Source organism: Miniopterus schreibersii, assembly GCF_964146895.1.
Source record: "Miniopterus schreibersii genome assembly, chromosome: 2".
Lineage (NCBI taxonomy): Eukaryota > Metazoa > Chordata > Mammalia > Chiroptera > Miniopteridae > Miniopterus > Miniopterus schreibersii.
In genome coordinates, this window is record NC_138102.1 from 179,263,501 (window position 1) to 179,278,588 (window position 15,088).

At 39.0% G+C, this 15,088-nt stretch overlaps 1 protein-coding gene across 20 annotated transcripts in view; it reads right to left on the reverse strand.

Moving 5' to 3' along the window:
- RBFOX2 (RNA binding fox-1 homolog 2) overlaps positions 1-15,088 on the reverse strand; it is a 249,203-nt gene that overhangs the window by 67,168 nt on the left and 166,947 nt on the right. For 2 of the 20 annotated variants that reach the window (XM_081129933.1, XM_081129928.1), the window contains exon 1: positions 11,771-12,001. The exons of 13 other annotated variants lie outside the window; for them this stretch is intronic. In XM_081129933.1, coding sequence (XP_080986059.1) covers positions 11,771-11,797 — 27 coding nt within the window. In that variant the 5' untranslated portion in view covers positions 11,798-12,001. Of the gene's footprint in view, positions 1-11,770; positions 12,002-15,088 lie in introns of those variants that run through there. 5 more of the 20 variants (XM_081129935.1, XM_081129936.1, XM_081129930.1 and 2 more) reach the window with 4 other exon arrangements.

Genomic DNA, 15,088 nt, shown 5'->3' on the forward strand with positions numbered 1-15,088 from the left:
GTATTTTGTTCTGTAATGGAAAGAGTCAATAAGCAAAGTGCCATTAAGTTGTTTATCTGTTCCCCTGCCAAAAGTGGCTAAGAGCTACTCTAAACAGGCAATACTTGGATTTCCCTCTTACCCTGCACAAATGTTCCCATATGAAATACTAAACCATCGAACTGTAAAACCTCTGTGCTGAGATAAAATTTCAGGAAACTAAAGTTGTGTATAGAATAAACAAATTGATCAATTCTACAGTTATCCCAGAGGAACCTAAGGGTCCAAGAAAATTAGTAGACATTTCTTAAGGTTTTGGCCACAGGTGAGTTACAGAGATTTTTCTTATATATAAAAAAGTTAAATAAATATTACAGCCTGTATTCTTCATATTATACTTAATGTAATGGTTACTACACCCCCCCCCCCAAAAGAGGTAAATAGCATAAACTAGGGAATAAGATAAAGGTGGGTGACTCTGGACAAGTCACTAAACCTCTTGATGCCTTATTTTTTTCATCTGTAAAATGAGAAGGACAGCTACCTAATGGGTTACCTGTAAGAACTACCTAATGGGTTACCTGTAAGAACTCACTGCAATCCTATATACAAAATCCTTTGCTTCTGGCTTAAAAAAAAAAAGTGGTAGAGATAATCATCATCAATACTGTGAAGAAAAAAGAGCAAGAGTATATATATAGTCTACAATATAAGACCTTAAAGGTCTTCCTCTTCTTTCTCATATAAACAGTCACAACAATACAAACAAAGGGGGTAGGGAACCACGTTCTTCTTACTAAAGGCTTTATATAAAACAAGGCTAAGTGACATGAAACCAAACAGAACCCACACATTCCTAGGCTCTCAAAAATGTCTCCTGGTTCCTCAAGGGAGAAAAGTGTAACACATATACTTGGATGAACTTTTGGTCACAGTTGCTATGCTAGGAAATGACAGTCTGGCAACCATTTTATTTAATTAATTAATTTATTTTTTAATCCTCACCTGAGGATATTTTTTCTACTGCTTTTCAGAAAGAGTGGAAGGGAGGGAGAAGAGAGGGGGAGAGGGGAGGGAGGGAGAAGGAGAGAAAAGGGGGGGAGAGAGAGAGAAACATTGATGTGAGAGAAACACATGGACTGGTTGCCTCCTTCGCTGGGGATGAGCCTGCAACCGAGGTACGCGCCCTTGGCCAGCATCAAACCCGGGACCCTTCAGTCCACGGGCCGACACTCTAACCACTGAGCCGAGTTGGCCAGGGCAGCCTGGCAACCATTTTAACTGAAGTCTTCCCAAAAGCTCTAAACAGTGCCATCTACATTCTTCAGTATTTCTGAATGATCATCATCTTTACAGTCCCAAGTGCCCCCCCGCCCATCTTCCACACAGTTTAAGTGAACTAACAGTGCTTTGGCATTTCTCTTTCCTTATCTGCTAGAATTGCAATGATACGTGATCCACAAGAGAAAAGAATCTTTCTCCTTCTCTACAGCAGACCACAAACCATGCTTAACTACAAAAACACGAACACTATTTTCCCTGTGATCGTGTGCACATATATTTGTTAATTGTTTTTACCTTTAGTCTGATCAGTCCTACACACTCTCAGAAACTATTCTGCCACTGACTCTCATTCAATACTCAGTAATTTGGTTCTAGATTCAGATAATGTCTTGTATAACTCACACACAACAATACATGCCATAGCCTTTCCTCTCACCCTTTCCACCTCAGCCAAACTTCCCAAACTAATTCTTTCCTCAGAATGAATTACTGACATATTAATGTAAGTTACCATATTTCATCTTGTATTTTAATTATTTATGCATCTTAAGCATTCTACTCCTTGAAATTACTGTTCAACTGACTTTTCATTAATAAATTAGGAATATATTAAATGAGATACCACTTAATTTTCATTTAAAAATAAGTGGTCTTACTGCTACTTCCAATCAAGATGGAGTAGCAAGGACCATCTCAAACAACTAAAAATCAGAAAAAAATACATGAAACAGCACTCAAGGCATTGCACAGTAGATAAAAAACGACAGTGATCCCTGAGACAGGAAACAACCAAGGTGAGCTTTGTAACTGCCCCAGCTAACTGCCTGGAGAAAGTTTCCAGGCTGTGACACAGAGAGAGGGAAGCGAGGTAGAGCCTGGTGGTCTCCATGAGTTGAGAAGATCAAGCTAGGAGTCTAGAGAAGCCAAGACAGCTCGAGTTCACAGGGAAGAGTACTGCAGAAGAGGAAGCTGCACAGAGACAACTCTGAAGATCTCAGTTAAGTAACGATCACCACATGTACCCGAGGAACTACCTGAGGCTAGAGAAACGACCACCTGACAGAGTTGAAGGGAATAGTGCTAGGAGCTCACCCAGTGTCAGGAATAAAGCCTGTTCTCAATGAGAGTGGTAAATGTAAGGAGCACCAGTTAGGGTGCTAAGAATCTTGTCTCAACCATGGAGAAAAATCAACCAGAGATCAAACAGAGCTCTGGTCATATCATAAAGCTTGAAAACGAGAACTGAAAGGATCAAATTATTTCTATAAAAATCAGCTCAAGAATATTTATAAAAATTTAAAAATACCTAGCATCTTACAAGGTAATATTCATGTTTGGCATCCAATCAAAAACTACCAGGATTATAAAAAAGCAGAAAAATGCAACCCATAATAGTAGTGGGGGGAATCAATCAGTTGCAACTGATCCAGAACTAATAATATAGATGCTAGAATTAGCAGACAGGACATTAAAACATCTGTGTTCCATATGTGCAAGAAAAATGGTATGTAAAAGAGAAAAATATGATCTGAGAAACAGAAAAAAGATCCATATCAAAAATCCTGAGGTGAAAACTATAATGTCTAAGATTTTTTTTAAAAACCCACATTGAATTGGATTAATGGCAGATGAGATATTGCAGAAGGAAAGATTAGTACACTTGATAACACCACAAGAGAAACTATCCCAAAGAAAATAAACAGAGGGAGGAAAAAAAGACTAAAAACACAATGAACATGGAGCCTTGAAAATGACATGGAATGACTATGGTCTAATACATGTGCTTGCTGACAGCTTTTCAAAGTTAGTATGCAAAGAATCTAACTCTAGGTCATCTTGAGTGGAAGGAAAAGGAGACATGGAGATAGCTGTATTTGATATACTGCCTTGATACGCTAGTTACTATGGTTTGTCAAACCCTAAAATTTCATTGTCACTTCTCCATTTCTCTTTGCCCTATACACACTACTTATTGGGGTGATCCTCTTTTTCCCCCTTTCCTGACTTCCCAGGAGACTAGAACTCCTATGCCACTTACACACACGCTACCTTCTGGACAAACACAGCCTTGCACAGGAACATCTGCAAGAGATCTGTGTGTTCCTCCAAATAGCTGTTTACTTCAAAATCCTTCTTCCAAATAAAGTGTCCATTTCCAAAATAACATTATATTTTAAGTATTAACTGATTTGAGTAATAAGCACTTAGAATGTGTGATTACTCAAATTGACTCTCCTGTTTTGCATTTCAAAAGAGGACCCTGTCAATGCATCAACATGCATTTAACTAAACCTTTAATGCAAAGAATTAATCATGTGGGAGAAAGAGGTATTCTGGCCCAAAATAATAATCATGAAATCAAATATATATATATATGAAAAGCAGGAAGTATGAAATATGGCATATTTGGTGAATTGTAAATGGTTCAGATTTGGAGGTGGGTAGACGTAGAAAGTGAGGAAAAGGGAAGAATCCCCCTATTTTCGGGGGGTGGGGGTGGGGAATGAAAGAGCAGGTCAGGGGTTTCACACTGATCCAAGGTCCCACAGGATCCAAGATAAACTGTCAAAACTGTGTTCCTATCATCAAGCTATGTGGGAAAACTTTCCCTATACTAAAAAAGTATGGAGTACCTGCATCCCTCTAAGGGAGAGGTTGGCAAACTATGGCTTTGGTCCAAAGCTGGTCCACCACCTATTTTTGTACAACCTGAAAGCTAAGCATGGTTTTATATTTTTAAACAGTTAAAGAATATTTGGAAAATATATGAAATTCAAATTTCAGTGTCCATAAGTAAAGTTGTATTGAAACATAGCCACCTCCATTCATTTATGCATCATCCGACTTCTTTCAGGCCAACAGAAGAGTTGGACAGCACGGCCCCACAGTCGAAAAATATTGACTATCTAGACATTGACAGAAAACATTTGTGACTGTCATCTCCAAGTTAAATCTTTCACAATTTCACTCTCGTTACTTAAGTGTCAGTTTGCCTCCTCCAAACTTCTTACAAGGGATCTCATAATCAATATTAGTTAAAAGAACAAAATTATATATAATTTGTGGATATAAAAGTATTCTTTATAATTTCATAAAATTATTGACTTACATTAGCATATGTTCTGCTTAAATATTCCTTTATATATGAAATACTACATTTTGGTTGCAGAACTTTATCCTGTAGTTCTGAATGAATTAAACATCTCCAGTTACATGACTTCAAGTTATAATAAAAAAATCATTTCTTTTTGCCCTAGCCAGTTTGGCTCAGTGGTTAGAGTGTCAGCCCGTGGACTGAAGGGTCCTGGGTTCAATTCTGGTTTTTCAACACTTTTTTGATACAATTTTAAGATCTCAAGGGAAGTGATCAAATTTACTTTTGCTGATTCTCAATTATGTCATTTGTCGGTCTAATTGGCATCAAAACAGTATTTCTACAAAATAAGTTTTAAAATAAAGATTTCAGTGTTAGAAACCTTTGAGGGATCTGAGCAAGACCTAGAGGTTGAAAGACAGGTAGATTTACACCAATCAGCCAACAGCATGCTTTAAATGGAGTAGAAAAACAATATTCCCCTAAGAGTGAAGGATAATATCCTTATTTTTGAAATTATAAATTATTATTATTATTATTATTATCTTATTGATTTCAGAGAGAGGAAGGGAGAAGGAGAGGGAGAGAGAGAGATAGAAACATCAATGATGAGAGAGTCACTGACCGGCTAGCCCACAACCCGGGCATGTGCCCTGACCGGGAATCAAACCATTTCTAACAAAGATACAATACTTAATAATACTCATATTGATATTTTACTTAGTAATTAGACATAAACGATAAGTCATTCGTATAAATTGACACGATTAATCCAGGATAGTGAAGGCTCTGGAACCATGCTTTCCGATCTATGTAGAATAATTCAAGGACGCAGGTAGAATTAGTCAAGAGAACAGAGTATTGAAGGGAACCACTAGCCAGTATCTTCAAATATTTGGTTTTTATGAAGAAGAGAAATTAAACTACACTATGTGACCAAGGGATGATAGAACTAGGAAGAGTATGAAGACAATAATGGAAACAGATTTTAGCTAACAATATGGAAAATTTTCTACTTTTTAATGACCAAAAATAGAACTATTTATGAGACTGGTAGTATAATGGCAATGTGTGCAAATTTGGGATTAAATAGATCTAAAGTTTGAAATTTATCTCTCTGTATCCAGAGTTATCAGGTTGCTTGCAAGACCTCTTGAATTTCAAAAGTCTAATGAATGGGAAAAAATAGGAAAAATACCACTAACCTCAAAAGGTGATTGACAAATGATATATGATATAAATATAATAATTGTTATGTATATAAATGTGACCTGTGTGTAAAATAGGTACAAAGCAGATATGCAAAATTAAGTTATTTCCATAACAGTCATTATTCCTGGTGGTTAAGAATAGGGAAGGTGGAGCCAAACTCCTTGGGTTAAATCCTGGCATTGCCACCTTAGGCAAGCTACTTAACCTCTCTGTACACCTGTTTCCTGATTTCTGCAATATGGACATTAATACTATAAGACTGCTGAAAGGAATAAATGACAAAATATATAAGGCATTGACAAATAGTGCTAATGCATAATATGTACTCTGTAATGTTACCTATTATGTAATATTATAATAATGAACTTTTATTCAATAGTGAATTCCCTGTTATTGCAAGTATTCCATCCTCGAATTAGTAAGATGGAAATTCCAGAAGTAACCAGTCTCAACTAAATTAATTCATTTATATATTCAATGAATATGTACTGAATATGTAATATCTACAGGAGGCATTAGAGTATGGATTACAGTGGTTAAGAGTATGGATTCCCCAAACCTAACCCTAACAACATCCCTCCCCCCAAAAACGAGTAGACTCCCAAACCAGTCTGTGGATATGAATCCCCATAACCTCTCTCATTAGGTATAAAAACTTGGGCAAGTGACTAACCATTACATGCCTCAGTTTCCTCTTCTGTACTATGGGGATAATTGCAGAGGTGTTGGAGGATTCGATGAGTTAATGTAGGTAAAGTGCTCAGAACAGTACCTGATAACTGTATATAAGGGTTAGCTTGTTAGCTATTATTATGACTACATTCCAGGCACAGTTCTAGACACCAGGAATATAACAGACTGCTGACAAGGTCCTTGACCCTTTTTGTGGGGAAGGGGCAAAGATAACAACCAAACATAATAAGTAACGATAGGCACTAAAATCAGTGACTCAGGGTAGTGGACAGGGAATGACGGGAGAATTCAAGTTGAGATACGAAGGTCAATAAAGAGCCCTCCTTCGAGAAGCCACGTGGGGATCTGGGGGAAGAGCGTTTCCAGCTAAGAGAAAACAGAAAGGCCCCAGGAGGATGCAGGCGCACTAACTGAACGGCAAGGAGGCAGTGTCGCTGTTGTGGGAGAGAAGCGCAGCACGACCTGAGGCTGTGGAGAGGCCAGGTTCCTTACCATGCAGGGCCTTAAGAGACTGGAGTAGGGACACAGGATTTTACTCTGAGCGGGAAGGGAAACAACTGGAAGATTTTAAAGCACAGAAGTGACAAAATCAGCCCTGCAATTTAAATGGTTCACTTTGGCAATGACCTCTAATGAATTATTTGACACCAAGGTGTCCTGAATTCAATCATCCCAATAGTAAGAGAGGGACATTTAAGCATCTGGAACGGAAACAATACAGCATGACAGCAGACTGCAGCATTTTGAACTGCTTAGAGCAGTGAGCCTGGAGCCCAATGGTAGAGTCACTACATTCAAAACAGCAAACCATTTACTGCAGGGGAACATTCCATCTGTGTTTGCTGGATTTAATATATGAAGTATTGTGAAGAAATGTTTAAGAAAGATTTGACAGTGGTTTGGGAATACTGGAAAAAAGAGAAGAACAAGGAATTATGATTCCAGAAGGGACCAACACAGTCAGATTCCAGAGGAACAGTCCATCAAAAGGACGCAGGTGGGCACAGGGGCTGTCATCACTGTGACTGGTTCCTAGTGATGATCTGTCTCAATGTCACATATAGATGTCCAAGAACCACCGAGAGGGATGAGGAGTGATATTCACCTTTCAACTTGGAGATGTACTCTGTAGCAATACAAACTTGAACAGCAGATGGTCCAAGGCTAAGCCGACCTAGTCTCAACTGCAAAACTAAGGAGAAAGATAAAGGAAAAAATAAAGAGAAGGACACAAAGGATGTATGCTTGGGGTGGGGATAAGTGAATGGGAAGAAAAACCATTTAATGAGTCAAATTTATTCATACTTATGGAATTCTAGGTGTTCTTTTCAGGAAAGCTAAATAATTTTTAGAACAGCCATATTTTTCAAAAGCCAATCTTGGTCTTGGCAAGGAAATGGTTATAACTGAAGATACAGAGTAGTGTAGAAGAATTCAGAAAGAAACCAAATCTCTGGAAAAAGTGAGGCTTTTTTTGATTCATTGTAAAGGAACATAAATTAGTCTCCAACCCACAATCTCCGCCTACCCCCCAACTTCCCAGAGTCCTGTGCAGCCCATAGAAAGTGGAAAGTGAGCCAAAACAAACAGCGTGGCCTGAAGCTCTGTGGATGAAGGGTGGGATGAGGTTTGGGTGGAACTGGCAGGCAACCGAAGGGAATCACTTTAAAGCAATGCCACAAAATGGAGACTAAATAATCACTGAGGACTTTCAAAATGCACAGAAAATAGGATATGTTTAGCAAAACCATAAAATAGATTCCTTACTCCGATTCATTTAAAACAACAACAAAAAACCCAGAAAGGATAGGAAAAACGAAACAAAGCAAAACATACCTGCTCTCTTATCTGTCAAATTAAACCATAAAACACCCTCCTCTTATCTAATTAAACCATAAAATACCCTCCCTCTCCTCTTCTCCCAACCACCCTGGAAGAGAATAGCTAACTGGCAGCAGCTCAGGTGAAAGACTCCAGCCTTCCAGCTACAAAGGGGAGATAGCAGACAATGGAACTGGTGATTCATTACAAAAGAATACACTCAAGAGAGGCCTGCTGCCACATGGGCTCACTCACTGCACTATTTAAAGGAACAGTCACCCCCTTTCCAACCTCCCTTAGTCTTAACACCTTCCCTCCTCTTGGTCCTGATGGAAAACAGATTTTGAAGAAAATGCCAGCAAAGCACTGAGCTGTCCAAGAAAGGGAGGGCTTTGTGTTCCACAGAAACTGGCAGTCCTATGCCATAGTGGAGTACAAAAATTTTCTTTCACATCCATACTGTGAAATCTTTTCCTTTCTGCCAAGTATATTTCACCTTTCAGCAACAAATAGTATAACTGAGTCTGAGTCTAGCTAAACATTTTTTTAATTAATTGGAGTTGGAGTCGTTTGCAATTTTTCTAATTTCACACATATTACAAGAATGATTTTTCCTCTTTTCCTTCAATTCCACAGTTATTTGTATAGATGTGAGGAGATACAGTGAAATACTCCTACAACATATACATGAACAAGAGAAAAACCTGCCTGGCAGGTGTGGCTTAGCAGTTGAGCATCGACCTATGACCCAAGAGATGGAGGTTTGATTCTGGTCAGGGCACATGCTTGGGGGGCGGGCAGTTGGGGGTGTGCAGGAGGCAGCCAATCAATGACTCTCTCATCACTGATGTTTCTATCTCTTTCTCTCTCCCTCTCCCTTCCTCCCTCTGAAATTAATAAAGACATATTTTTTAAAAAGTAGAGAAAAACCTAAAGATATAAAAAAAAAAAGACTGCATGTGCATGTCTGCCATATTAAAATTTTGTGATTAAATTCCTATTTGTTTTGTTTTTTTTAGTTGCCTCCCATACTCGCCCTAATTGGGGATTGAACCCACAACCTTTTTTGGTGTTCAGGAAGATGCTCCAACCAACTGAGCCACTCGGCCAGGGCCTTACTTGCTTTTTTAAAGCAAAGCACTGATTACTTATTGTAAATCACAAAGCAGTTTGCTTATTAAACCAAAAAGAGGCCTTATAAAACTAGAGCATATATAATAATAAAGCACACATGCTGTGCAACTACTGACACAGATCTAATATTATACGATGAAAATGTCATCCACTGAGAGCCCTTTTCCCTTCTTCCACCTCATGAGTGATGGAAACTAGAGGATACAGAAATGTTAAGATCCGAGAGGCAAGGCCTAGGTGCCAAGTGGTGAAATCCCATCTAAGTACCTTTCTTAATATACTAATCAAGATACTAAATACAATAATAAACCATCTAACTTTGAAAACCAAACCCTAAACAGTGCAGACACTTTTTATTCAGACACTTATGTGACAGGTCATTATCATATATTTAAATTAGATGTCTGGCTTGACAAACAAGCAAAAACAAAAAATCCCCCCAAATACAAAAAACACCCTCTCCCCCAAACACCCATAGGACAGGTAAACATTTGGCTCATCTGGTTATCTCCTTTGATTTTTTTCCTAGATTACCAACAACTATGTACATTACATTAACAGAGAAAGTGTACACCAAAACAAGTATGCTGGAGTAGTGAAAACTGACTAATTTGATATTCTCTTTCCCATTGTATAAATTCCGGAGGGGCAAAAACAAGTTACTTGCTTCCTACAGCATTCAGCACATTATGAGAAAAATCATAATGATTTTAATTTATTTATTAGACTTCTTCACTATCCCTCTTTCCCATTTCTACTTATCTCTTCTGCTTCATTCCTAAAATTATAGTTTCCTTAAATACCAATTAGCAAGACCACAACATTAAGTGTGCATATGCATGTGCACTCCCACTTGTGCTTACACATGCTTAACCAGCTCCTCTAGAAACTAAAAGGACATGTTCCAAGAGGTATAAAAAGTCCTAGTTTAAATAACTCTTCCACTGATTTAAATATATATATAATGAAAAGTCAAGTAGTTGAAAAGCCTCCGGTAATAGCTGAGAAAGAACAGAGCTGATACCCTCTAATATTGCCAGTTAATGAAAATTGAATGAGGGCTCCAAGGTTAAAAAGTATCATCTCTCAAGCAACAAAGAGAATACAGAAATAGATTCTCTCTTATGGAAATTTTTAAAAAGTAAAGCAATATTTCAAAAGAGTTAATTAGACTGACGAAGGGATAAGATGTAGAGAAAATATTTTAAGGATTTCTCCATTTTCCAAAAGAGGGAGGGGGTTCTTGATAATCTCCAAACTCAGATCTAGTGAAGAATTACTTTGGAAAGAGATATTCTTTGAAAGTTCCCTTTCCTCTAGATCGAGTTGGGAAAATCTGCCTAATGCTTACCCTCCTTCCAAAGAGCACTGCAGGGCATTATATAACATTTAACGGAACAGGGGTTCCAGCTCCTAAACGGATGCCTCTGTCCCAATGGCTAGCCAACTCTCTCGCCCTCCGGTGGTGACTTCGAGAGGCAGAGAAGAGAGAATACAAAAAAAGGGCAACCTCCTTAAAAGGAAAGCACCGTCCAGTGATGAAATTTCCCTACAGAACATAAAAGCCTGGAGTGAAAATGACCCTAAGTCTGAGACTAAAGGACACGAACATTCTATAGCGCAAATGATTTCTCATTGATAAATCACAGCCTCATCATTCCCTCTCACCCTAAATATAAAAGACAAGGGGTAAAGGAACACACAGAAGGGTGCCAACAAGAAAAATAGCACTCACTGCCAGGGGGAACCATGGAAGAATATTCACCTTTCCATTTGTCAGGAATGACTTGCTAAAATGCAGATTAGATATTGCCTGGCATAACCAAAGACAGCTAGAAAGAGAGAGAGAGAGAGGGAGGGAGGGAGAGAGACCTCCCATTTCCCACTCCTTCTCCTTCAAATGCCTTTTAATGCCCCCGTGATCATCATTTATACATTCAGATCAGTTCTCCTGTCAGGGAGGGCTCTACCTGCGTCTGCAGCACCTGCATACTCCTATGGTTCCTACTTTCTTTGCCAGTAACAAAGCCAGGAAAAGGAAACATTTTCCTAGTCTTCATTTTTAATAAGCCATTTAGAGCGAAGGTAGGAAAACTGCAATTCCATAGCCAATTCTGAGGAACCGGAGTGAATGTGGAATCAGATTTCCCTGTAACACAAATTCTTCTGCAAATCTTAAAAGGAAGCCAATCCCTCTCCCCTCTTTTTGGCAGTCTATGAGAATCTCTTCCTACCTCTGCAGTCTCTCTCTCCCTCCCTCTTCTCAGAACCAAGACAAAGAGGTAGACAAATCCCCACAGGGTTTTTCCTGAGCTACAGCTGCACAGTACAGGAAACAGGAATCTGCTAAGGAGGGGGTGGGGGAGGAAAGGATACGGATACCTCTCTCTCTCACTCTCTCTCAACACAGACTTTTCAGCTGATAACAATAAATCTGGTCTTTTCTAAGAAGACAATAATAATTGAAACTCTAATGGCTATACCCCACCCCCATATCTTTATTTAGATCCCAGGAACGGGAACAGAAACACACCGAGGAAACACAAACCTTACCTGAGTTACCATTTTCTTTTTCTCCATAAACCAAACGGAGTAACGATGAACACTTCAGGGCAGTCCACGGGGCACACCTTCCACAGCTGGCTCCCCCCTCCCCCCCAGTCTAGCCAGTTAAGGGTAAGCAGCTGATCTCCCTTTACCCTACCCCTCTTCCTTTTTCTTTCTAGTGTTTCTTCCTTTCTTTTCTCTTCCTCTCTGGCAGTCTCTCCCCCTCCTCCCTTCTCCAGCTCCCTCCCATATCTCAGGCAGATGGCTGAAGGAAGCCCCACCCCTGAATGCCTAAGGCAATTAATCAGAGTGGAGCCCCACCTCTTCCTCCTCCTCCCAGCCCCTCCCAGCAGGCTGACATCTCCCAACTCCAGAACCGGGCCTGCTGGAGAATGGCAGTTTGGTGTGTGCTTTGCGCACGCGCGCGTGTATAGAGTGTGTGTGTGTGTGTGTGTGTGTGTGTGTGTGTGTGTGTGTGTGTGTGTAGGAGGGAAGGGGGGGAGAGAGAAGGAGGAGCAGGCGCCATGTGCAGGCATATTTTAAGGAGTGGATAGCTGCGATGGTGGCATTAACTCTATAGCACTGGAAGCATTTGTAGCTTACAACAGTTAATACAGATTTAAAATATTTCGCCCATGAATATATGCTAATAAATAAGAAATGAAACAAAAATTATTTTTAAAAAGCATTTCCACTGCTGCACAGTTTATAGGTGTAGTGGATTTAATGAAACACATGAAAAGCTCTGTTGAATGGCCACTGACTGGAAGGGTTTTCAAGGAATGGGAACATGCAAGAACCCTCCTGAACCAAATCAGTCCAATGACTGCAAAGGACTAAAAAGAGAGGAGGAAGGTAACGAAAGTGCTTATTTTTTCTACTGTAAAAAACTTGGGGATTCCATAAAAGCTGTCTACAAACATTACTCCTTGAGGCTCCCAGCTTCACTGAAAATTCTGGCAGCCTGGGCATTCACCCGTTGTGCCCCAGGCTTCTGTATTTCACCTTCTACTGAAAACACAACCCTTGTTACATATACACTGGGCATCTGCACCATCACTGCACACAGTACCTGTCACTACAGAGCGCTACAGATATACAAGGCTCGGGAGAATGTTTACTGAATATAAGAGTTTCTTTAGTTCTCTTAGTAAAAGGAAATAATGGAAAAAAGCTTCAAAGATGTGATTCAGTCCAGAGGTTCTGGTCTAAGTCCTAATTGGGCCCTTTACAAGTAAATGATCTTGGAAAAGTTTTAGACCCTTAATATAAATTTTATAATCTCCCTACTTTATATTATTCAAATAGAATAATCTCTGTGAATATTTGATGAGTTTATGATGTTTATCATTTGTCTCATAGAATAGATTTTCTAATTTTTTTAGTATTCTAATAAGATCCTAAAGGATTTTATTATATATTTTAGTTATGCTATATTTATTATATTATAATCTCTACTAGATCACCCACAGGGCAAAGAGATTAATTCCAAAATTAAGCTTCCTATTTTAAAAATAAACACATAAAGAAATCAAAATTAAAAGTCACGAATCCCACTGAGAATACAAAGTTTTTGCTGTCTCTATAAGAATTGTTTGGCAAAATGCATAACCATGCTTTTCAAAAATTTACTGTATAATAATGCTGGTTGGTACATTACCAATATAATATTATCACACTCCCACTCACATTAATAAATATTTAAACAATTCTGAAAAGAACACAGGAACTAGCAAACAATCTGTAGACCCTGGAGAAACTGGCACAATCACAGCTATTTACTGAGTACCTACAATACCTCAGGCACTATTCTGAGCATTTTACAGACATCTGTATACTTTTGCTATCACCCATAATATGTGAAGAAATATGTACGAAAGCATGGCATCTTTAAACATTAGGAAAAAACATGATGAGAAATGGAATAATCAGTACTAGGCTTGTTCTTATTTAACATTTTTAGAAATGATCTGGAAGACAGAACATATTGTATTCTCTAAATTTGCAACTGAAAAGCTATTAGGAGATAAAATGCATTCAAAATTTTTAAAAGGCAAAGTGAGTAAGCAGAAAATAGGTAGGCAAGTTTCACTGAAAACAGGGGCAACCCAGTGTACTTTTGGAAAAATCTAAATCACATTTATGGGATTATTTACATTTTCAGTTCTATATAAGAAATAAAACCAAGAATCACTGTATACCATTCTCTAAATTCACTGGTCCATTATAGTGCAAGGGGCAAAAAACCTGAGCACCAAGTACGGAGACTCCCCGACTCTCCACCACACACACTATCCTTGTGAAAGCCACAGCTATCTTGAAGCAGGCCACACATAAAAAGACAACAAGGCCCCAAGAAGAGAACTGTGTTTGCTTTTTGTTTTGTTTTGTTTTTTTAAATAAAAAGGCAAATGAGAGATCCCTGCATACAAAAAGTCTAGGATTAGGACTAGGAGAAAGGTTTCCTTAGGCCTGGTTTTAATGCCTCTTTTCTACAGTTAGGACCAACATTTAATCCTGCAAATAATAAGCTTATACAAGTCATTAGCACAAGAGTTATATGAGCTAAAGTAAAATTAAATCTTAAAATGATTTTTATAAACTCACTGAATAACAGGATCATTGTGAGCACTGGACAAATGCAAGGGTATTTTGAAGTGTGTCCCTGACTTTAAAGGCTGGCATTAAAGAGGATAATTTGCTCCCTGGTGCCCAAGAGAGAGAAGAGCAGTTGAACAGCCTGACTCTGATCCAGCAGAACAACCCCAGTCCCCTGGTAGCTTAATGTGCCCAGTAGAGCACTGAGGAGAAACTCATTTCAGGGCATTTTCTGGGTGAGGGTACGGGGTTGGGGAGGTGGGGCAGCACACATACAATAAGAACGGCAGCTAAGGAAGGAGACCACGTCCACCTTCACGGCTCAACCCCCAGCTTCCAGCACAGTGCCTGATAGGTACTCAATAAACATTTGTTAAATAAAAGAATGTCTCCTAGTTGGCTCAATTTCTTCATTACTTCCTCAATGTTTCATGCAATCCCCAGAACTCTAGCTTCCTTTCCCCCATACCAGTCAATGGAAATTTATCTTACTGAAGTCACCAAAGACCTCGGATAGTCAAATTCAATGGCTATTTTTATATCTTCTTTGACTTATCTGTGGCATTTGGCACTCTCGCCTTTGGGAAATTCTCATTCTCAGCTTCAAATGATACCAGTCTTTCTTGATTTTCCTCTTTCCACGTTCACTCGCTTCCCCTTCTTCCTCTTCTTCCTGTCTACCCTCTAAGAGTCTAAATGTTGCTATTGCTTGAGGTGCCCTCAGAC